The following is a 24,867-nucleotide window of genomic DNA, read 5'->3' on the forward strand; positions in this document are numbered from 1 at the left end:
ATAGTTCCTTGGGTGCTGTGCAAAGTCTGAGATCTAGAAACATAAGGAGTTAACATTGTTACTATTTTCCAGGTTCCTCTGAGGAGCCAGCTGTGCCTCCCGGCACTGCCCGTTCCCATGACGATGAGGAAGGAGCGGGTAACCCCCCCATTCCGGAGCAAGACCGCCCATTGCTCCGTGTGCCCCGGGAGAAGGAGGCCAAAACTGGCATCGGCTACTTCTTTCCTTAGATGTTCTCCTTCTATACAGTGCCGGACAGGGGAAAAGGGTGGGGGTAGACCTGGGATGTCACAGGAAACATTCAGGAGAGTCTTGAGGGTGCTGAGGGTAGAAGGAGTTCCACCTGATGCTCGGGTCAGGCTGAGAATTCCAAACACACTGCCAGCCCCTTCGTGGGGGAAGCTCGGTCCTTCCAGCTGGTTAAAGCAGAGATGTTTCTGTGTCATGCCCAGGCTCCCTGGTGCTACCTTGCCTTTCTCTTTTACCCCTGATCCTGGCTTTCCCTCAGTACAGCCCTCCCTTTAATTGATGTGACATTTGTGGTAAACACCTGTCCCAGAGAAGCTCACAAATCTCGAGGTGCTTTCCCTCCCCCAAAGGGGATTGCATGTTTTTCCTGACTTTCCTACCCTCCTCCCGAGAGCTCAATTGGCAAGGCCCTCAAGAGGCATGCTAGGACGTTAGGTCAGCCCCCTGACAGCTGACAAACAATTAATGCTAAACCATGTCACACCAACTCATAGCCGTGTCCCCGCAGCAACTCCACGTCCTCAGGATCTTTCTTTTTCCAAATTATTTAGACCAACGGCTCGTCAAACAGCCACTCCCAAATTTCTGTGCAGTTTTGCTCAGGTTACGCCAACAGGGAAACTTCTAGTGTAAGCCTAACTAGTTTTCTTGGGTCAAAAGTTAGAGGACAAATTTGGTTTTATTACCTAGATCTGTTTTACAGACAGCTGGCGTTCACACCCTGTTGTCAGCAAAACATCTAGTTAGGTAAGGACACATAGTTCCAAGTAGTTAAAGTCACCTGATTATAAATGCTCTTCTCTATCGTCTCTGTAGCTCCTCTATGCAGGACGGTACCAATTTGCGGGACATGCTCTGGTAACACACAGATATGGGTTATGTATGACATCCAAAATTCTAGCTGATATTGATGGGTAACAACTGCTAAGGTCCATAGAATGAAGAATGTATTGTATTGAGGGATAGAAATTGATCACACAATGGGTAACAACCGCAGAGCTCGAAGATTTGTGATTGTTCAAACTTCTCTGGCATTTAATCATTAATAAACATCTGTATTGTGACAGCAGCATATTCATGGCTTATGGTGTGTGTTTTTTTCTTCATTTGAAAATTTTGTGGGTGAGTTGGGATGCTCTGACTGGAGCTGAAGGGGAAAAAGAGGTGGGCAGGAGAAATCAAGGAGAGGGGTGATGTGAAATAAAGGGGGGAAGACATGGTATAGAGGGGTGGGGTAAGTACAATAAATGGGAGGGATGATACAGAATAATGCAATAGCAGCAGAGTAAAGGGGAGGGGTGATTAGAATAAAGAAGAGGGGGTGATATGAAAAAGGGATGGGGGTGTGGAAAAATTGGTAGGTTAATGTGGGAAAAAGGGAGGTGTGGTGGGGAATAAACAAAGGGTGATACAGAATAAAGGGGGGTGACTGAATAAAGGGGAGGGGATATGGAATAATGAAGGGAAGGTGGTGATGGGGAATAAGGAGGACAGAGGGATGTGGATAAAGAGTAGCTGATAGTGCATAAGGGGAAGGGGTGAGGCAGGCATGGGGAGGGGTCAGGTGGGATAAAGAGGAGCCAGCAAGATAGAAAGGGAGCAAGATGCAGAATAAACAGAAGGGCTGATGGGGGATAAAGAGGAAGGTGATGGCAAATAAGGGTGAGGGGCATGTGGAATAAAGGGGAGAAGAGGGGATATGGGAGTAAAGGGGAGGGGTGCTGGGGAGAAAAGGGGAGGGCTGATGGGGAGTAAAGGGGAGGGGTGATGGGAAGTAAAGGGGAGGGCTGATGGGGGATAAAGGGGAGGAGTGTTGGGAAATAGGGGTGAGGGGCATGTGGAATAAAGGGGAGGGGTGATGGGGAGTAAAGGGGAGGGATGATGAGGAATCTAAGGAAATGGTCATGTGAGAATAAAGGGGAGGGGTGATGTTGGAGAACAAAGGGAAGGGGAGACATGGGTTTAGAGCAGGGGTGATGTGGGATAAAGGAGAGGGGTGAATGGGGAATAAAGGGAAGGGGCTATGTGGGTTAGGGAAGAGGGGTGATGGGGATTAAAGTGAAGGGGTGATGGTGAATAAAGAGGTCAGTGTCCAAAATAGATGAACAGATAAAAAGGTTGCGGTATATTTACAGAATGGAATATCACTCAGTGATCACAAAGACAAAGTCATGCCAACTGTGGCAGCATGGATGGAGCTGGAGGGGATTAGCCAGAAGTCAGGTGGAAAAAACAAATATTAGGTGGTCTAATGTATATGTGGAATGTAGAGAAATCAAACAAAAGGGCAAGAAAAAGCCAAAAAAAAACGAGCAAGCTGGCCATAGAACTGAGGCAGACAGCAGGGGAGACGGAGGGAGGGGTCCCCACAGGGGAGCGAAGAGCACAGGGAACATGGTGATGGTGCACGGGTGTTATGGTGGTGGGAGAACTATGGGGAATACAACGATGTAAGAAAAAATAATTTCCTTAATTAATAAAAAAGGGGAGGGCCTCCCCGGTGGTGCAGTGGTTGAGCGCTGGGTTGCAAAGGTGCCCGCGGCCTCTGCGGCGCCGGTTCGATCCCCGGCTGCTCCCCACCCACCAGAGGAGGGTCCCGCATGGCGCTCAGACCTCTCCTGCCGCCCGCTGCTCCCCTCAGCAGTGTACTTCGGTCCTTCTGCCTGCTCTGCTCCCCGCTCTGGCTCTGGTGAATTCTCTCACCCTCCCGCGCTTCTGACTGTACCCAGTGCATGTATAAACAAAAACAAATAAACAAACAAACAAATAAATAAATAAAACATGCCTCTATAAAAAAATAAAATAAAAAAGGGGAGGGGCGAATGGGCACTAAAGGGGAAGGATGGTGTGGGAATACAAGGGAGGATTGCAGGGCATAAGGGTTAGAGTGGAATGGTGATGTAGAAATAAAGGGGAGGGTTGATGAGGAATAAAGGGGCGGAGTGATGTGGGATGAGGGTTGGAGAGAAATGGAATAATGGGGAGCAGTGAGGTGGACTAAAGGGGAGGGAGTGATGTGGGATAAAAGAGCTGCATTTGCAGGAATCAAGGGAAGGGATGATGTGCAATAAAGGGGACACGGTGATGTGAATAGAGTAGGTTATGGGGAATAAAGGAAATGCATAATGTGGAATAAAGGGAATAAAATGGAGTAAAGTGGGAGGTCTGTAATTTATTTATTTTTTTTATTTTAAAGATTTATTTATGCATACAAGAACTGAGGCACAGGCCAGAGTTGTGGGGGCTGAGAGGGTCTGCCAGAGACAGAGTGGGGAACAGAACAGGCGGATCGACTGAAATACACTGCTGAGGGGAGCAACAGGCAAGTTAGGAGAGGTCTGCTGTGCCATGTGGGTAGCTCCCTGGCTGGGGATCGAACTCGTGCTGCAGTGGCTGCGGACAGCCTCATAGGTTGCATCTTAACCCCTTGTGCCACCAGGGAGGACCAGGAGGTCTGTAATTTAAAACAGAGAAGGGAAAGGCTCTATTAGAATAAAGGGCTCGTGGGGGATGAAGAAGAAGCAAGCACAAGGAAGGAAGCTACTGAGGGGGCTTCTAAGCAGGAGAGCAGAGGGAGAGATTACAGGAGTTTACAACTGAGAAATTCTTTGTGTATTGGAGACAGGTGGAAAGTTAGAAACATCTGGATCAAAATTCAGACAGGACTTCTGACTGCCATTCCAGGACTTTATGGGGTCAAAAATAGTAAAATGTTTCAGGATCAGTTTACCTGTGCTTTTGCTGCTTGGTTTAAAAACCAGCAAATGAACCCCGTAACAAATGTGGGAATGTAGATTGTTTCAAAATATTCCCTTCACTTTCTGGCCTTACCTGAAACCAGTTTTCTCCTGATCTTACTGCTTCCATTATTTTCCGTTTTGTTTCTCCCGGGTGCTGACATGTCGTGTTGGAACTAAGAATGGGAAGTGGGTGTGGGGGTTACCCTCACTCTTCCCCATGCTATGAGGACCAGTTCAACAAGCTTACTTGACATTTCAAGTCTTGTCTTCATCCTCGGTGACTTCAGTCTCTGTGTGGGGAAGAACCATCCCATACATCCTGGCCGCATCTCCCTGCCTTTTAACTCCTTTTGGTCCTCCCTACTCACTTGGCCTCACTGGGTATGGGCCTCAATTCTAAAAGACTCAACTCCAATATGCCCTTTTGATTCAAACCTGCCATTTGGCCTCATTGGGGTGCCTGATGCCTCAAGCCTTTCCCTTTCCTTTCATTTCTTTCCTGATCTAGTCAAGATCTCAAAACACCATGTCTCTACTATTGTGTCTCATCTTGGGGTCCCTCCAAACATCTGATTTCTCCCAGCCTTATAATTCATCATGAGAGAAAGGAGTAGAACTCCCAATATTGGTACATCTCTAGTCAGAATTTCTAGCCCCAGCTGGGCCTTCAAGCCACTCAGCCATCCTTTCCTATGATCCAGGTCATCTCTCTAATCCCATTGTGTGTAGACACCACATCTTCCTGATCCACTCATCTGTTTTGGGGCATTTAGGCTTATTCCATATCCTGGCTATTGGACATAGTGCTCCTATAAACATAGGACTGCAGGTTTCCTTTTGAATTGGTGCTTTTGTGTTCTTTGGGTAGATTCCTAGGATTGGAATCGCTGGGTCACATGGCAGATGGATTTGTAGTGTTTTCAGGAGGCTCCAACCATTTTCCATAATGGCTGGACCAGTTTACATTCCCACCTGCAGTGTGCCACATCTTCTTAATCCACGCATAGGTCCTCTCCCTATGTAACATCTCCTATTGGTTATGTTTTGCTGAAAGTCTTGATTAATACATAACTTTAATACATAAAGTTCTTCATAGACACTTTATTTTTCAATTTAGTTGTGGGATCTCCACCATTTATTCTTTATCAATGCATTATTAACACAATAGAATGATCTTGGTGTGTTCAAACCAAGTTATTTTTCCTTCTCCACATCTTTTCATCACCATATGATTACCCCTGGTACATTCGGGGCATATCATATATGAGAAAGTACAGTCCAGTAACAACAAGAAAGTGATCATCCTCTCGGAGGTGTCAATCACCCAGGCCTGACCTGCATGGCATTGTAGGTAAACATAGTGTTTGCATCTGCATGGAAAGATCTACCATGGACCAAGCGCCACCTGATGCCAGAGGCTTGAGGCAGACACAGGACTCAGCAGAAGTGGAACATGAATCTCAGCTTTAGGTTAAGTGGTTCTTCCAACAACCTGCCTGTGATGCCAACATGGCTTTCTGAGGTGAAGTTATCACTTGAACTATATTTATCTCTGGTTCTCGCTCATTCATCTTACAACTTTTCTGAACTTTTACTCTCTTGATTGCCATTTTGCATGTCCTTGGAGATGATTGCAATCTGGGCTATCATGGCATTTCTGGAATATCCTTGTTATTTTCACAGTAAGCATGTTTCTGGAGCCTCTGATAAACCTCTATTTTCTGCCCATTGATATTGAAATTAAATTGCTGGCACCAGTTCTACAAAGTGTCCTGGTGCCCTTTATTAACTGGAGGCAATGTGACTAGCAAGAGAAGGATAGTGGAAGCTTTATTTTTTCCCCTAGGTTTGACTTCTGTAGTTGAAGAAACACTTGGTTCCACTAAACAGTCCCCAATAAATTCCTCCTTAACTGGCAGCAATGTGAGAATCTCATTCTCATCTAGTTCTTCCTCAAGCATGTCTTTCTTACTGCTTTTGTAATTTGAACATGCCATTTCCAAGAATGCTCAGAGAAGAGCAAAGCTTGCAACTTTAAGGATATCTGCAGCTTAGTCTTTTCAACCTGAGGGATTCTCCCTTGATTTCTTGTTTTATAAATAAATGTCTCCTTTTACTTCCTGTTTCCCAGAAGACCTGTTTTCCTTCCTCCTCTTTTCCTTCCCTCATTATCTGTCTTGTAGGCACTTTTTTTTATTAAGTTAAAGTAATGCCTCTCTATTGCTAACTTACTGAGAATATTTATCAAGAATGAAGCTGGCTTTTGTCAAATGCTTTTTGTGACAAATTGATATGATCATATGATTTTTGTTTCAGTCAACTGATAGGATGGATTGCATTTTTTGACTTACGAATGATTAACAAGTTTCTACACCTGGAATGAATTCCACTTAGATATGATATAGACTTACAAAATACATTAATGCTGCATTGGAGGCAGATGCTATAACAGTAATAGAGCGCTTGAAAGAGAAAACACAAGTTAAGACAATGAGTCCCCAAATCAGTGACTAATTTTTCTACCAAGAGCCCCGTGATACAAACCATTGATTTATTAAGTCCCCTAGGCTGGGGTTGTATTTTTCAGAGCATTCATTTGTATCCTCATGTGATTTAATAAAGATAATATATTAGCAGACTCATCAGGTATAAACACAGAACATTCTGTTTAGAAAAACAACATAGGTCCCTCCTTGAGAGAAAGTAACAATGTCCCAAACTATTCCATTTTGGAGGACAGCTTCTCTTATCAGAGATATTTTAGAGTTCAGTAAGGACAGGCTTTGTTCGTTGTCATTTACTGCCTGTTGGGTGATGTTAGTAAGGACTCTGTGTGTGAATAGAATGTGCCCACTTGTCTTTGGGGAGTGGGGGTTGACAACTTTAGCAATTTGACTTGTCTAGACAGTTCATGTATGTTGGCTGGAGGGAGGCAGCATTGTCAGGTGTGAGGAGATGGACTGGGCATGGATAGCCAGACAGGACCTCCATCTTTCCCCCTTTCCGTGGTGCATCTTCCATTCCAGGCATAGTGAATTTCAACAGGTCCAGTTTTCAGCAGGATAATGGAATCCCAGTGGGGGCTGAGTAGTTTTCCCTCACCCAGGGGTGCAAAGTTTCTTACCCATGGTGGTGAGACATCTTCTTGCAAATTTCAGTAGATGACAGCCTTCCCGCGTCTAACAGAGCGTGGTGTTCTCAGTAGCATAGCGTGTTGATCCTTGGTGAGAATTGGGACAATGACAGTTTCATGGGAGGTCCATATCTTTATGGTACAGGGGGTCTTCGCAGGGGTTCCCCGGCCTGCCATGTGGGGGCCACAGGCAGACTGATTATTCAAATGGATTCAAACCTGGGACATTATTTTAGTCTATTTGGCCAAGGTGATTTTACCTGACAGTAATTTAACCTCTTACTTAATATTTCATTTTTTCTTTCTATCAGTCCTCTTGCTTGCGGGTTATAGCAGGGATGGACCCTGCCTTCAACGTCAAGTTCTTTTGCCCAGTCTTGCATAGCATGAATTTTTAAATGGTACCCCCTTGATCACTATCTAATTGATGAGGGTATCTATACGTGGTACTCAGTTTCTCCAATTCTCTAATGGTGGCATCTTGGTTTGCTGGGTCACAGGAAAAGCTTGGGTTAGATCAGTATAATGTCCACACAAGCTAGAGCACACTTGAATCTTCACTTGGAAGTAGGGAGCCAATATAATCCATTCATCAATTTTTCACTTGTTGGAAACTCCAGTGGATGACCTCGAACCTCTTTGTCAGTTGCCTTGGGTGTTCTTTAAAAACATATAAATCATGCTTTTACCGTATTCACTAAGTCACTGTATTTTAAGGGCCATCTGGCATCCTTGGCAATGTGTCATCCCATTTGGATATTTTGGTGGCTTTTTCTGTACACCCAATCTGCTATAGTTCCTGAAAGGTCGGTTGTTTGGTCTCATACCTAAGCTAAGGCAACTTCCTGATTATCTGGAGGTGTCAGAACCTTAGGAGTTGGGATACAGAAGACAGTGAGGATTGCCTCAGGCTTTTGCAGGGAAACACAAATGTCTCTCCACACATCCTGACTCTACAAGCTCCTCCCCCTTTGGATCCCCATCCCTTGTTTTCCATTGTCCAAGTAATAAGGGTTACTCTTTTAGAATTACAGTGACAATACCTAATGGAGTTATCCAAATATTACCTCAATTAGAATAAATAAATAAATACATTTTACAAAAAGTTCAACAGCCAGGACTCATGAGTTATCACCAGCAAAGCCAATCTGAGTTCATTCAACCCGTTGCTTTGGTGGTTCATTTTGTCCTGAGAGGCTCTAGTTTAAAGAGTACTATATATACTGCAAAGAGCTGCCTCTCTCTGGGGGTGCATGGGGTTTCTGCCCCCTTCCAGCACTACAACCCCAATCCTAGGAGAACTCTTCCCTTTCGTCATTCTGCCACATTGTCCAATCCATACCTTTCAAAGTCACAGACACATCTAATTCAAATGGCAGCTTATCTTTTCCTTTGCAAACGTTCCAGCAAAACCTGTTCATCCAGTAGCAGAGGCAAGTCTTCACATGTTGATCAACGTAATGGACTCATTTTACTTATGTGGGGAAGAACAGGGACAGATCTCAGGTTCCTAATCATTGAGCACTGTTCAGGTAGCCTTGGGGGAACATTTGAAAGGTCCATCAGTGTTCCTTCCACATGAAGAGAAACTGATCTTATCAGAAACCAGTACTTGTCAGAGTCTTTCTATAAATCTACAGCATGAAACACAGGAAATTATTTTATTCATCTTTTTTTTTAATAGAGGCATGTTTTATTTATTTATTTGTTTGTTTATTTTTGTTTATACATGCACTGGGTACAGTCAGAAGCGCGGGAGGGTGAGAGAATTCACCAGAGCGGGGAGCAGAGCAGGCAGAAGGACCGAAGCACACTGCTGAGGGGAGCAGCGGGTGGCAGGAGAGGTCTGTGCCCCAAGTGGGACCCTCCTCTGGTGGCCAGGGAGCAGCCAGGGATCGAACCTGCACTGCAGAGGCCGCGGGCAGCTTTGCAACCCAGCGCTCAACCGCTGCGCCACCGGGGAGGCCCAGCACAGGAAATTATTTTGATAAAACATGGAATGGTTGTTTTCTAGGCAGATTACTCAAAAAGTTAAAAAAACATTTCATAATTTTTTATTAAGAACAAGCCAATAATCTAAGAAAAATTTATCCTTTTAGCAGATGAAAGAAAATTAGGTTTCAGTTTTACATAAGTACATTTTGATAATAATAAAACTTATTTTTAAGCCAGTTAAATAGGCCTTTTTATAAATTAATTTTGATAATTCCTTTGGAGGCAGAAAAACTTTACTTATACATAAAATAAACACATAACCATGCAAACAGCCACAGAGACCCCATACCTTTTGGAGTGGTCTGTATTTTAACACCCCCCCCCCCCCCGACACACACACACCTTTTTATCCCTTTAGTCTCTGTGGACAGTGCTTTGGTTACAACTTCAAGGGACAGAGAAAGGATGCAAATTTTCACTTAGGAATTTTGGGGTATATTTCACTATTTTCAGAAGTCTAAGGTAATTGCTATTTAAAATTTGCCTTTGTATTCGGCATCAGACATTACCCTCACTCCATTCATATGCTTGTCAATCACAACATCCTCCCCTTCATTCTCCTCTTTCCTGAAGATTTGAACTCTTAGCATCTTTTTTTTTTTTAATAGAGGCATGTTTTTTTATTTATTTATTTGTTTGTTTGTTTTGTTTATACATGCACTGGGAACAGTCAGAAGTGCGGGAGGGTGAGAGAATTCACCAGAGCCAGAGCGGGGAGCAGAGCAGGCAGAAGGACCGAAGTACACTGCTGAGGGGAGCAGCGGGCGGCAGGAGAAAGTACACTGCTGAGGGGAGCAGTGGGCGGCAGGAGAGGTCTGCGCGCCATGTGGGACCCTCCTCCGGTGGCCGGGGAGCAGCCGGGGATCGAACTGGTGCCGCAGAGGCCGCAGGCAGCTTCGCAACCCAGCGCTCAACGGCTGCGCCACCGGGGAGGCCCTGAACTCTTACCATCTTAATCAGGCTGTCACGAGTGCTTGGATATTAATCTTAGCTCTCCTGGCTTTGCAAAACATCAGGCTAAGGTCCCCAACTTATTATTGTGTTTGCCTAGTTTGCCTGCTAGCCTCAAAGCTAGCTGAGTGGCGGACAACAACTCCCAATCCTTTAATCTCAGCTCTCTTCTAACTTCCTGTCTTGTTTCATCCTTGAGTTGGGCATTGGTGGCCAAGCTGCCTACGGTAGATGTCAGCCCATCACAGTAACAACTTGTTTGTTTCACAGTAGTGAAAAATTTGCTGTTCCTCAGCCGGTACATTAAAGCCGCCACTGATTTCAGGCCATCCCCATACACAGGACTCCATAAGCATCTGATGTCTGGGCCATGCTTCCCCACATGGAATTCTGTATCCCACATGGATTTCCCCTGTGGATGCCTCTTTCCCATGGCTCATTTCTCTGGTTTCCTGCCTGGAGACTCAATTATTGAGTAACAACCTCAGGGGCTTCCCAGGTGTAATCTGAAACCAGCCCCTGTACAAGAAGAACAAGGAGAAAACAAAGAAAGAGGTAGACCACACCAAATTGGTAGGTTTTTCAATGAGCAAGAACTTACTAGTTTTGTCTTACTAGTCTTACTAGACCAGTCTTGTGTGGTCTTCTGAGTAGTTTTTTAATATCCTTCTGCCAAATCTTGAAAATTTATATAGAGGCCTTAACTGGGTTCAGTCATATACACCATCCAGATGGTCTCAGCATCTCATTGCTATCGCAAGGGTGTATCTGTGGAAAAGGATTCTGGGAGCAGAGAAAACAAGAAAACATATTCCAAGAACAGTGTTGGGGGTGAAAAGACTTTAATTGCCCTGGTCTAGGGCACAGGTCAACTAGCAGTCATGTTCACCTGACTTCCCCCAACAACATTTTAAAAATACTAATTTATTTGATCCATAAATTTAAGTATTTTAACATTCTGTTGTCATATGCATACATATTGAGAGCCCTCTTGTATGTTTTGAGAGAACTGACTCATCATATACTGCCCTTCTGTATTTCTGAAAATTTTCTTGCTCTGAAGTCTGCTTTGTTTAAATACTATATTGTTAATCGAGCCATATTTTCATTAACATTAGTATGGTATATATTTACCCATCTTTTACCCATCTTTTTCCTTTTTTCTAGCTATGTCTTTATATTTAAAGTGGTTTTCCTTTCTCATAAAATGTTGGCAGGAATGTAGACTTGTCCAGCCTCTATGGAAAATAGTATGGAGGTATCTCAAAACATTAAAAATAGATCTACCATGTGATCCAGCATTTCCACTCATAGATATATACCCAAAGAATGCAAGAGCTTCAGGGGATAATCACTTTTTACTGATGCCTGGCTCTCTGTGTTCAGAGGACTATTTAAGCTGCTATCTTCTACTAGTTGAAGGCTTGGAGTATTGTGGAGAAATGTCTTTCAACTATCCTGACACATCCTTAACCTTCATTGTGTCTGACTTCTACTCTTGGAAGACCTGCAGTGATTCATAATGATTTCTCTCAGATGGCCTACACAACACAATGTGGGGTAAGATACATCTGTCAGATTTAACCCTGTCACCAGATTTTAGTGCATTGCCCCCATGTATTTAATGAAGGCTTGGGAAAGTAGCTGGTGTGTGGGTATAAATTTACTCATTGAATGAAACTCCTTGGAAAATTAAAATAACATACCAGTCATCATAGAGCATTTAATGTTTCCTTAAGAAATTTGGTAGCTTTCTCCTTACTACAATCCAAGACACTCTTCTAGGAAAGAAATGGCCCATGAATGACTCATCATTTTCTGGAAAATAGTTCATTTTTGTTATGTTGCAACCTCAGCTTTGATGGTATCAGAAAAACACCATATGTTTGTATGTTATACAGACTATATTGGATGAGAAGGGTGGTATTTGTGATTTTTTAAATATTTTGATCTAAAGTGTGGTTTTCATCATCACTTATTGTCAGAGAAATGCAAATCAAGACCACCATGAGATACAATCTCACACCCATGAGAATGGCCCATATCAAAAGGACTAGAAACAATAAATGCTGGGGAGGAGGTGGAGAAAAAGGAACACTACTATATTATTGGTGGGAATGTAAACTAGTCCAGCCCCATGAAAAACAGTATGGAGATCTCTCAAAAGACTTCAAATGGATTTGCTATATGACCCAGCAATTCCATCCTACATATCTACTCTAAGAACACAAAATCACCAATTGGAAAGGAAACCTGCACTCCCATGTTCACTGCAGAACTGTTTACAATAGCCAGGATATGAAAACAACCTAAATGCCCAAAAATAGATCAATGGACTATGAAGGTATGGAATATATATATATATATATATATATATATATAATAGAATACCATTCAGAAATCTAAAAAAATAAACTGCCATTTGCAGCAACCTGGATGAAATTGCAAGCAATAATGCTAAATGAATTAAGTCAGAAGGAGAAAAATAAATACCAGATGGTGTCACTAATAAGTGGAATATAGAGAAACCAAACTAAGAACCAGAGAAAGACAAACTTAAAAAGCTAACCCTTGAAAAGTGACTATAGAACTGAAGCATCCAAAGGGGGGAGGGAGCAGGGGAGGAGTAGGAACAAAGTGGGAAGGAGACACAGTGGGCTATGATGATGGACTTTGGGTAATTTAGTGGCAAGTACCCTACAGTGGTGATACTTTTACAATACCTGATGGAAAGAATCCTTAGGTTACCACAAGCACAGCAGAGCTCTCCTGCCTCGCCCCTGCTCCCCTCAGCAGCATCTTGGGTCATTCTGCCTATTTTGCTCCCCGCTGTGTCTTTGGTGAATTCTCTCACCCCCCTCCCCCCTCCCCCTCTCCTGCGCCTCTTGCCTGTACCCCAGTTCTTGTATAAATAAATAAATCTTTTAAAAACTTTTAAAAAGATGATAAATGATTATTTTTTAAAAGGTGTGATTTTAAGTTTAGGATGTGCTAAATGACTTGTCATGAAAAAGTGCTGGATTTTGTCAAATGCTTTTCTTTATCAATTGAGATGGTGAGTTTTTCTCCCTTTGCTCTATTTAGGTGGTGAGTTACATTGACTCTTTTTTCACATGACAAACATTACTTACAAATCCCACTTGGTCATGGTGCACAATCCTTTTTTACCTAGTATTTTGTTATGGAGTTTTACATCTATATTCATAGGAAATGTTTGTGTGTAGTTTTGTTACATTCTGATTCCTTTGTCTGGATTTGGCATCAGGCTAATGTTGTGGTTTTTGGAGTCTGTGGGTTTGGAGTGCGGGGTCCTTGGGTTCACTCTGGGAAAGGTTTCCCCAGAGCTCCCGCTTCAGCGACATGCCGCGAGTTTCCCAGGCGAGTTTCTCCATGAGACAGAGATGTTAGTTATATTTAAAGGGCAGGTTTATTAGGGAAGGGATAAAACAGTTAAAGACACTTGCATAGACACAAGTGGGCAGCAAGAGCTGCCCCAGTTGGGACAGGTTTGCTAAGAGAGGCCTGCATGGTTGTGTAACAGGGTGGTCCCCAGGAAAGGGGGAGGTTCCCTGCCCCACCCAAGGGAGGGTGGAGCTGAGCCGGAAGAAGAGAAGCTGAAGAAGAGACTGAGGAAGGAAAGAGCAGGATGGAGCCAGAAGGAGACCTGGAGGAGGCGCATGGAGCCTAGAGACACGTAAAGAAACTGTGCTTGTCTTTTGGTCGTGGACTGGGTGACACAGATGTGGGTGAGACCCGTGGGGAGGTGACCATGGCAGCTTTTATCTTGATGTTGATTTTGCTCTTTTCCTTCCGGGCTTGTCCGGTTGTTTGTGACCCTTTTCTGTGGGTTCCCACTGGAAGATGCTTTAGACTTGTGGCAGGCTTTGGGGCCTTGTTCTGGGCCGATCCCTTATGGATGGAGTTTTACCCACGAGGGGACGGGTAACTTTGGGTGCTTCATTTAGAAACTAGACTCTTTGCCTTACCTGTATTGTTTCCTAGTTTTATTAAAGTTCCTTCCCATTAAAGTCTCATGTGTTTTGTGTTGATGCGGCGGATGGCAGAACCCATTTAGAATAGGCAGGTTTGCGGGGTTTGGGCTGCCCCTCTCCCTGTCCTATAACAGTTGCAGGCGGGCGACCTTGACAGGTCATGGCCAGGCAGGAAGGCTGCAGCCCTGTGGAGGGAAAGAGATGGTGAAAAGAGGCACCTGCATAATCACAGGTGGGCAGTGGGAGTGCTGCCCCAAGCTGTCGTCTTCTGTTTGGGAGGGGCTCCCTCATTGTGAGCCCTCAGTTGGTTGCTAATTTTGGATAACTATGCAGAATCTAAAAGGACCGGAGATTCCACAGTGGGCTCAATCTCCATATCTTTACTCTTGGGCCTGTGCTCTAGACACTCCCTACAGCAGTCTGATAGCTGTTTGTATTTTATGTTTTGTAATCTAGGCATCCGGGTTGCCTAAGGATCATAGTCTGCTCCTAAGGATCTTGGTTTCCACAGCTGTGGAATTAGCTATGCTAATCTCTTCTACCCCCACCTCCTTGTGAGCCAGGTTTCTGGTCTTGTGGTGCACCTCTTTTTTCAGTTTTTTTTTTTTTTTTTTTTTTTTACTAGTCTTGTCCTCCATCACTAATATTGACCACATAGACTAATTTAGGAACCATGCTTTTTTCCCCTTAAAGAATTTGTGAACAATGGTACTGATTCTTCTTTAAATGTTTGGTAGAATTCATCAGTGAAGTGTGAACTCTGTAAGTCAGACTAACAGGGAAACTAGAACTCTTCAGTACCAGTAAAATTTGCAGATCACAGGTAGAACATCTTTTTCAGAGAAATCTCAGTTATGCTCTTATGGCCTTTCAATAAACTCAATCAGCCCCACTCACATTTAGGAAAATCTCTTTTACTTTAAGTGAATTGATTATAGATACTTATCACATCTACAAAATACATTCACAGCAACATCTAGATTAGTGTTTGATTGCATAATTGGGAACTAGAGCTTGGCTAAGTGGACACAGAACTATATCACAATGTCATTAAATTGCTTGCTTTTAAATGTTTATTGCTGAAATAAATAAAATTGATTTTTGTGTCTTAACTTGCTAAATTCCCTTCTTAATTTTAATAGTTTGACCATAAATTCCCTGGGCTTATTAGGTATCCAATCATGTCAGCAAATGATGAAAATTTTATTTCAAACTTTCTAATTCTTATGATTTTAATTTCTTTTTCTTATTTTATTGCAGTGGTTTGGACCTGCAGTACAAAATTGATTAAAAGTGATAGTATAAGTCACCATGTTTTTTTTTTTCTGTAGTCATGTAAAATATTTGATCTTAACTATTGAATGTGATGTTTGCCAGTCTTTTTGAAATGTGTTTTCTCAGAATGAGGAGGTTCCCTTTTACTCCTACTCTGATACAAGCTTTTATTATGAACAGGTTCTGAATTTTGCCAAATGCCATTTCTGCTTCCATTAATTTGGTCCTGATTTTTCTGTCTTTAACTTTAGTAATATGGTGAATTGCATTGAATGATTTTTGAATGATAAACTAAACTTGGATATCCAGAATGACTATCACCTGATTGTGATATAGTCTATTGTTTTATTTATTGCTAGATTTGAAATGTTAAATTTTTAGTAAGTTTCTTTTGCATGTATATTCATGAGAAAGATTTGTCTATAATTTTTCTTTCTTTCAATGTCCTTGTCAGATTTTAGAATCAAAGTTATTCAGGATTGTTAAAAAGAGTTGGGACATCTTTCTTCTTGTGTAATTCTATGTATGAATTTTGTAAGATTAAAGTTACTTCTAAAATCCTGGTTCTGGGGTTTACTTTCTGGGAAGGTTTTAAATAATGGTATAAATTTCTTTATAAATATTGGACTATTCATATTGTGTATGCATTATTCTCTCAGCTTTGGTAATTATACTTTTAATGCAATTTGCCTTTCTCCCCTACTTTTTAAATTTCTTTGCATACATTTGTTCATAATAACCTCATTAATTTTAAATATCTTTAGGATATTATGTTATGTATCTTTTTATTTCTGATATTAGTAACTTCTGCTTTTTCTTTTTCTTGATCAATCTTACCAGGTACTTATCAACTTCATTCAGCTTTTCAAAGAACCAGATTTTGCCCCCTTTAATTTCCTCTGTTCTATATTTATTTTGTATTAAATTGATTTATAATGTAATTTTTTATTATTTTCTTCCTTATAATATTTAAAGTTAATCTTTGCTGTTATTTTTCGAACCTCTGGAAATGTAGGCTTAAAAACTGATTTTCAATCTTTCATTAATTTTAATATAGGAAATAAATACTTATCATTAATATTTGCTAACACTGCATACCTCAAATTTGGATATATTTTGAAATATTTTCTACTATATTTGTGATTTTATTTTTGACTCATTGATTATTTAATTGTACATTATATAATATATTCTATTTCCTGTTGATTTTCAGTTTGCTTCCACTGAAGTCATGAAGATGCTGTGAATGATTGCAATCTTTTTAAACTTGTTGAGCCTTTCTATGCTGCCCAACGTGATAAATATTGTTAAATGCTCCCTATATACATTAAAGGAAAATGAATACTGCCATTTTTTAAATTTGTGTGTTCTGTGCAGCTATGAGGTCATGTTGTTTTATTATGTGTATCATATTTTCCTTGTCCTTGCTTGTGTGTGTTTGTGTGTGTGTGTATGTGTGTTTGTTTGATTTCTTTTGGGGGTGCAAGAATGCTTATCCATCTAACTAGAAAAAAGTTCCTTCATTCCCTGTAATCAAATATCCATTTACACATTGCCAACTCCCAGGTATATCTCCTGCCCACACCTTTCACCTGAATCCAGGCTTATATATCTAAATGTCAACTGAATATCTTCACATTTCTTAGATATTTCACATTCATATTAAAACTAAATTCATTATCTTCCACACATTATCTTACAACTCTGTATTTGATGTCCATAGCACATGCAGAAAGCAAATTCTTAGATTCAGCCATTTTGATATCTCTCTAATCTATCTTCTTTCCATCCCCACTGATAGATACTGCTCCATTATCTCTTGTTTGAACCCTTTCAGGAAGTTTTTTTTTTTAAAGAGTTATTTATTTATTTATTTATTTATTTATTTATTTATTTATGCATACAAGAACTGGGGCACAGGCCAGAGGCATGGGGGGCGGTGGGAGGATCCACCAGAGACAGAGTGGGGAACAGAACAGGCAGACTGAGTGAAACACACTGCTGAGGGGAGCAGCTGGGGAGACAGGAGAGGTCTGCTGTGCTATGTGGGTTGCTCCCTGACGGGGATCGAACTCATGGTGCAGTAGCTATGGATTGCTTCATAGGTTGTGTCTTAACCCCTTGCACTACCAGGGAGGTCTTCAGGAAGTTTTAATTGTCTTTCTTGACCCCAGGAAAAGTCTAGCTCTCTCTAACTTTCCTATATAGCTTGAAATTCTTAACTTGTACCTGAATTACATACAAGATACCTTTCAAACACTATTTACAGTAATGTTCTTTCCCCCTAGAAAGTCATTCTTATATTCCATTTCATTCTTTCGTGCACTTCAAAAAAAAATATCTTGGGGCCTCCCAAGAATGACCCAGGGGTTATGTCTCAGCGCTATCAAGCTATTTCCAAACACTGTGGCTTGAGTTCCGTCCCTGACAGGGAGCTCACCCACGTGGTGCAGCAGACCTCTCTTCTCTACCCTGCTGTTCCCCTCAGCAGTGTATTTCAACAGATCTGCCTGTTCTGCTCCCCACTCTGTCTCTGGTGAATCCTCTCACCTCCCAGAACCTCTAGCCTACACCCCAGTTCTTGTATGCATAAATAAATAAAATAAATCTTAAAAAAAACAAAAAAAAATCTTGCATTTTTGCAAGAATTAGGTAATGCCCAGTTTTTTCCCCACCCTCTTTCAGAATGAATTACTTCCACCATTGTTCTCTTAAAAATAGTCTTCTATCACAAAACCTCTGAAACTTTATTTCACTTAATTTTACATGTCGGTGATACCCACATACCACAAGACTCTAAACTATTCAATATAAACGACTTTGGCTGGTTCATCTTTGCATAATTCAGTATTGTACTTGGCTGTTGCTGGGCACATAATAAACATTGGTTGCAAAAATGAAATTTTAAAAAACTGCATACAAATTGCTATATTTTTACTCCCTTAATGTTAAGAAATCTTATAAATGTTAGCAATCTTAATCTACTAACCTGGTTATCTCCTACATTTGATCAGTAACAACCTTATTCTGTGAATGGCTCTGCTGTCTGTGAAGTCCTTACTGCTGCAGGCTATGTCTGGTATTTCAGTTAATCAATTAAGCTACCATAGGGATAAGTGAGAGGATAAGTGATTTAGACAGAATCTTTAATGTGACATCTCTCATGAGAACCTGTTCTTCATTTTGCCATCTAGCATAGCAGAGAGAGTAATATCAGCCATGTAGGGTGATTGTGAGAATCACTGTCCTTAGAAATCCCACAGGTTAAACTCATTGTTTTCCCACAACCCATCCCCTTTTTCCATTCTCTGTCACAGTGAATGGCATCATAATCCATGTAGTTGCAAAATAAAACACCTTAAAGTCATTTTTAAGCCGTTCTTTTTTCTTCACCCTATATTGTACAATCTAGCGCTAAGCTTTATTGAGCTTCCCTCTAAAATAGATCCCCACTCTATCCATTTTTCTATTTTCACTGCCACCATCCTCATCCAAAACACCATCAAGTTCTAGCATATGCAATTACTTATCATAATATTTATTGTACATTTAATTCATTCTGGTCTTTTACCAAGACTGAGCCCCCTGAGAGCAATTCTTTTCTTTTTAAAAAAAAGATTTATTTATTTTTGGGCCTCCCTGGCGGCTCAGGTGGTTGAGCGCAGCGCTGTGAAGCTTTCCGCAGTCTGCAGTGCAGGTTCAATCCCCGCCGGCCTCAGAGCAACCCACGTGGTGAACAGACCTCTCCTGTCTTGCCCGCTGCTCCCCTCAGCAGTGTATTTCGTCAGTCTGCCTGTTCTGTTCCCCGCTCTCTTTCTGGTGAATCCTCTCACCCTCCCGCGCATCTGGACTGTACACCGGCTCTTGTATAATACAAGAACTGGGGTATAGGCTCTTATTTTTATACAAGAACTGGGGTATAGGCCAGATTTTCAGGAGGGTGAGAGGATTCACCAGAGACAGAGTGGGGAACAGAACAGGCAGACTGACTGAAATACACTGCTGAGGGGAGCAGCGGGCGAGACAGGAGAGGTCTGCTGCGCCATGTGGGATTCTTGCTGGCTGGCTGGGATCGAACCCACGCTGAGGACAGCTTCACAGTGTGGCACTCAACTGCCTGTGCCACCAGGGAGGCCCTTCCCTGAGAGCAATTCTGATATGCTACCCCACCAGGAACATGTTACCATCAGATATGAAAACAGGTACTAATGGTTATTGTATTGCTTTCCTCATATATACTCTGCATTTTAACAATGGCCTTCCAGAGATAAATTTCCCAAATTATAGTCTGTGGAACTCTATTCAGATGTTGCAGGTTAAATAACTAGGGAAACTATCTCCTTGGACAATTATAGTACCCATTTACTATATTAAAGTTTTCAAAACATATTGCAATAAAGCATGCAGTTTAATTATACAGAGACCAGCATTTTCCACACCTATTTGACCAGAGAACGCTTTTCATGGTATATCTATTAACATCTTGGTGAGCAGTGTATTTTGGAAGTCTATGAAATGACTTATAAACTACCAACTTTAGATATCAACTGTCCAAAATAGGACCATTATAAGGACAGGTAGGGCTCGGATTAGCCCTGACATTACCTTGAAATTCTGACATGTCTCCAATGACATTTACAATCTCTTAGCAGGGTGGCATGACTCTCCCATCCAAGTATCAACCCCTTAGTTTTACTTTTGGTCTGTCTAGTGTTTCATCTCAGAGTATTTGAATACCTTGGTGACTTTACATGACAATATATCTATTGGGACTACCAGGTGATCCATCTTATTTCTTTTTCCCATAAAATGAAGTCCTTTTTAAATTATCAGTCCCATGGTAGCTCATTAGTTCTATTTGGTTATTTTTCCCTGGAAAGAATGAAAACCTTTTTGAGTTGCATTGCGTAATTGCCTTTCTTCAAACTTGGCATGAATAATCCTCAGGGAAGAGCATTCCTTATCATCATAGGAGGGTTCTTGTTCCCTCGTGTGTGTGTGTGTGGGGGGGATTGGAGATAGTGATTCTTTATTCTCTATTGTGATAGTGAAAATCACAATAGTTCAACATCTTGGGAGTTTCCCTGGTCCATGGAAAATCTGTGTCTCTCTATGGTCATTCTTTCATGTCACTTACCTCTGATCCAAGACTATGTGTATGTTGCTCACTGTTTTATGCTCGTCAATCTTATTACTATCCTCTACACCCCCTAAGAAGACTACTGACATCATATTTGTCTTCACAGCAAAACTCTCCTTGGCAACTTTATCAACTTTTTGTTATACTCTCTTCCCAAGAAATCAATGTCCTGCTCATTTATAAGACGAATTTCTGTTCTGAAAATCCCTTCTCTCCATATCCTGAGGGACTTTGCTTCTATATTTTTCACCTATTCATATATCCATTCACAAAGAGTGGGTAAGGTATCAATAGTATGTTCTTGGCACTGTCCAAGGTACTGGGGCTTTCAATTGAGAATGAAAGAGTAACATTCTATTCCCTCCTGGAGCTCATCCAGGTCAGTTCTAGAATGCCTTCTCCACTGTCTCCTTTCCCCATAGGCTGTCAAAAACACACACGAGGTGGAGGGTAATGAAAAAATGTGAACCTATGGAAGAGCAAAATTTTAACCCCCAAATTAATATAAATAAATAGATTTCAGGGACCTCCCTGGTGGCTCAAGGGGTTAAGACGCAAACTTTGAAGCTGTCCACAGCCTCTGTAACATGAGTTCAATCCCCAGACAGCCAGGGAGCAACCCACATGGCACAGCAGACCTCTCCTGTCTCGCCCATTGCTCCCCTCAGCAGTGTATTTCAGTATATCTGCCTGTTCTGCTCCCCACTCTGTCTCTGGTGACTCATCTCACCCCCGGCATCTCTGGCCTGTACCCCAGCTCTTGTATGCATAAATAAATAAATCTTTAATAAAATAAACTTCACAGCAATAAATATGTGTATATATACATATACTTAAAGTAAACATGAATGTCCCATATATACAAAAGTAGTTGTTCTCTCAAAGACCACCTATTCACTCATCTTATGCTGTCCTATTCCTTTCCACACAATTTGTAAAATGGCTTTTCTTTTTTTTTATATCTCCAGTCTGGTGTCTAGGCTTAATTTTCCCCAACTTCCCATTACAAAACCTGGGCTCAAATCTGGAATTAAAGTGAGGTGCCAAGGACAGGAACCTGAGAGTGAGAACCTCCTTAAAGTTTTGCACCCTAGGTGCTTAACTCAGCTTGGCCTAGTCCCAGCCTTACTTGCATAGGAGCCATGTTGACAGGTCCTATGACCCCCAACACACAATGGATGTACCTTTACCTTTCTGTACCTTTGCAATATTTCCTTTGTTGACAACAGACCCTAGTCTCTCATAATTAAAGACAATTTACAATTCTCGTTTTCAATTGAGTCATGTCTAATTAGAGCTTAAGTCCCAACAGTTGTTCACTGTAGTCTCCAACAACGAGGAAAGGGAAGACAGACATGACTCCAGCTCAATGACCCCTTACTCCATGGAATCCTCCTTGCCGCTGCTGCTCCCCTGCAAATTCAATTGCTCCTGCTTTTGTGCTCATATAAGACTCATACAACTCAGTTATAGTATTATCACATTGTAAGATATTTATATTAAGTATCTCCCTTCCACTATATATGTGTGTATGCACATACACACACACACACATGCACATGTAAGTTTTTAATGTTTTTATTGCTGGAACAGTTTTGGATTTACAGAATGACTGCAATGCTAGTACAGGGAGTTCACATACTGTATATCCAGTTTCCCCTATTACTAACATCTGATATTAGTATGGTACATTTTTCACAATTAATGAACTCTACAGATACATTACTGTTAAAGTCTGTATTTTATTCAGACTTCTTCAGTTTTCCCCTAATGTCTTTTTTTTCTGTCTCATAATATTCCACCAGAGACACAACATTACTTTCAGTTGTCATGTCTCTTTGGGCTCCCTGGTTGTGATTGTTTTTCAGACTTTCCTTTGTTTTTGGTGTCTTTGACAGTTTTAAGGATAACAAGTGAGGTAATTTGCACAATGGATTTCCATTTTATTCTTTGAGCTTTGCTTCATGGTTAGACTGGAGTCATGTGTTTTAGGGAGCAAGATCTCAACTATAAGGTGCCATTCTTATCACATTATAGCAAAGGCACACTATCAATATATGATGATCATAATCATCTGCCTTGAAATAATGTGTGTCAGATATCTCCACTGTAAATTTACCCTTTTCCCCCTCTCTTTCCATACTACCCCCCTTTTTTAAAGATTTGTTTATGCATACAAAAACTGGGGTACAGGCCAGAAGTGTGGGGGGGTGAGAGGATTCACCAGAGACAGAGCAGGGCACAGAACAGGCTGATTGACTGAAATACACTGCTGAGGGGAGCAGTGGGGGAGACAGGAGAGGTCTGCTGTGCCATGTGGGTATCTCCCTGGCTGGGGGATCGAACTCATGCTGCAGAGCCTGCGGACAGCCCCATAGGTTGTGTCTCAACCCTTTGCGCCACCAGGGAGTTCCTATACTGCCACTTTTTGAATAAAGTCACTATGTGCAGCCCATAGTTAAGGAGTGGGTAGTCATGCTTCATCCCCTTAAGGGTGGACCATCTGTTTAAAATATTTAACATATTTTTGTACCTGAGATTTATCTATTCCCATTTATCTATTATTAAGCAATTTATTCACACTAGCCTGGGCTCATGGATATTTATTTTATAGCTTTGGGTTATAATTTTATACTGTTTTATTAATTTTATTGTTCAAATTGTTCTACTTTTGATCATTGAGAGTTCTTTCAGTTGGCTCCTCTATTCTTTTCACATAGTTCCATTATATATTTCAGCAATTATAATCATAAAGATTGTATAATTCCTGTTCTGCTACTAGAATTATCCATTTCTTCAAGGAAGCCTGGTTCTTTTTATTGGAGGGTGGTATTATTGTAGAAAGCAAGATATGTGCTTGCTGATTGTGTCATTGCTTTTAAGATTTCTCAGCTGACAGCAAGGAGATATAAATGTGTATAGTTAACCAATGAGTTTGCTTATATTTATTGCTGTAATATAATTAACATATAACATTGTGTAAGTTAAAGCTGTACAGGTGTTGATTTGATTCAAATATATTGCAATGTGATAACCACTGCAGTGTTAGATGTTACCTGCATTAAATCACATAATTATCCTTTCTTTTTTGAATGAGAACATTTAAGATATAGTCTCTTAGCAACTTTCAACTATAACATGGCTTTGTTAACTATAATCATAATACTCTGCATTAGATTCCCAGAACTTACTGATCTTCTAATTTCAAGATTGTACACTTCAAGCTTGTTTCCCAATTCTTTCACCTACTGCTTTGTACCTCATATATCTGGCAAAGGGTTAAAATCCAAGATCTAGAAAATAATGACACAATGCACCAAAAGAAAACAAAGAACCCAATCAAAAATGGACAGAAGAGCTAAATAGATATTTCCTTAAAGAAGACATAGGCATGGTCAAAAGACACATAAAAAATGCTCCTCATCAGTTATCATGAGGAAAATGCAAATCAAAGCCACAATGAGATACCACTCACTCCAGTGAGAATGGCTCATATCAAAACAAAACAAAACAAAACAAAACAAAACAAAACAAAACAAAACAAAACATAACAAAACAAAGCCAGAAACAGTAAATATTGCAAAGGTATGTAGAAAAAAGAACCCTCATACACTGTTGGTGGGAATGTAGACTGGTCCAGCGCTTATGGTAACAGTATGGAGGTTCCTCGAAATATTAAAATTAATATACCATATGATTCAATGACTCCATTCTTTGGTATTTATCCAAAAATTGCAAAATGTTAATTCAAAGGCATATGTGCATTATTATCTTTATTGCAGCACTATTTACAATAGCCAAGTTACGGAAATTACCTATATGCCCAATGACAGATAAATAGATAAAGATGTGGGGTATATATATATACACAGTGAAATACTTCTCAATTATAAAAAGATGAACTCTTGCCATTTGCAACAACATGAATGCAACTAGAGGGGATAAAGCTAAGTGAAATAAGTCAGCAGGAAAAAATGAATACTGTATAATTTCCACTCATATTAAGAATTTAGAGAAATAAAACAAAGGAACAGGCAAAACTAAACCAAAACAAACCTGGAAATATGACTTCAAATTGAGTCTCCTAGTGGGGGATGGTGGGGGTTGGGAACAAAGTATGGAGGGTCCCCTATAGTCTATGGTGAAGAACTATAGGTGTTTTCATGGTCGGTGTGGTGTGGTAACATACATCTGAAGAGATGTGAACCTATTTCCCTAAATCATACACGGTATTGTAAACCAGTTACCTCAATAAAAAATAAAATGTAAAAACTCAAATAAATAAAAAAATATTGTTGTTTTGCTAGTTTGTTTTCTTTTATTATTTAAATTCTGCAGGTGAGACCATTCAATGACTGTCTTTGACTTTCTGATTTATTTCACTTTGCATAA

The 24,867-nt window shown here is 40.9% G+C and overlaps 1 protein-coding gene across 3 annotated transcripts in view; it reads left to right on the forward strand.

Annotated features, from left to right (window-relative positions):
• The window catches only part of ARHGAP36 (Rho GTPase activating protein 36), a gene marked incomplete at both ends in the record, with an annotated part of 30,314 nt that extends 30,084 nt beyond the window's left edge, over positions 1 to 230 (forward strand). For all 3 annotated transcript variants that reach the window (XM_084258375.1, XM_084258373.1, XM_084258374.1), the window contains one exon: positions 73 to 230. In XM_084258375.1, the coding sequence (XP_084114501.1) occupies positions 73 to 230 (158 nt within the window). The remainder of the gene's footprint in view (positions 1 to 72) is intronic.
• Positions 231 to 24,867: the final 24,637 nt, after the last annotated feature.

This window comes from Talpa europaea (assembly GCF_964194135.1).
Source record: "Talpa europaea genome assembly, chromosome: X".
Taxonomy (NCBI): domain Eukaryota; kingdom Metazoa; phylum Chordata; class Mammalia; order Eulipotyphla; family Talpidae; genus Talpa; species Talpa europaea.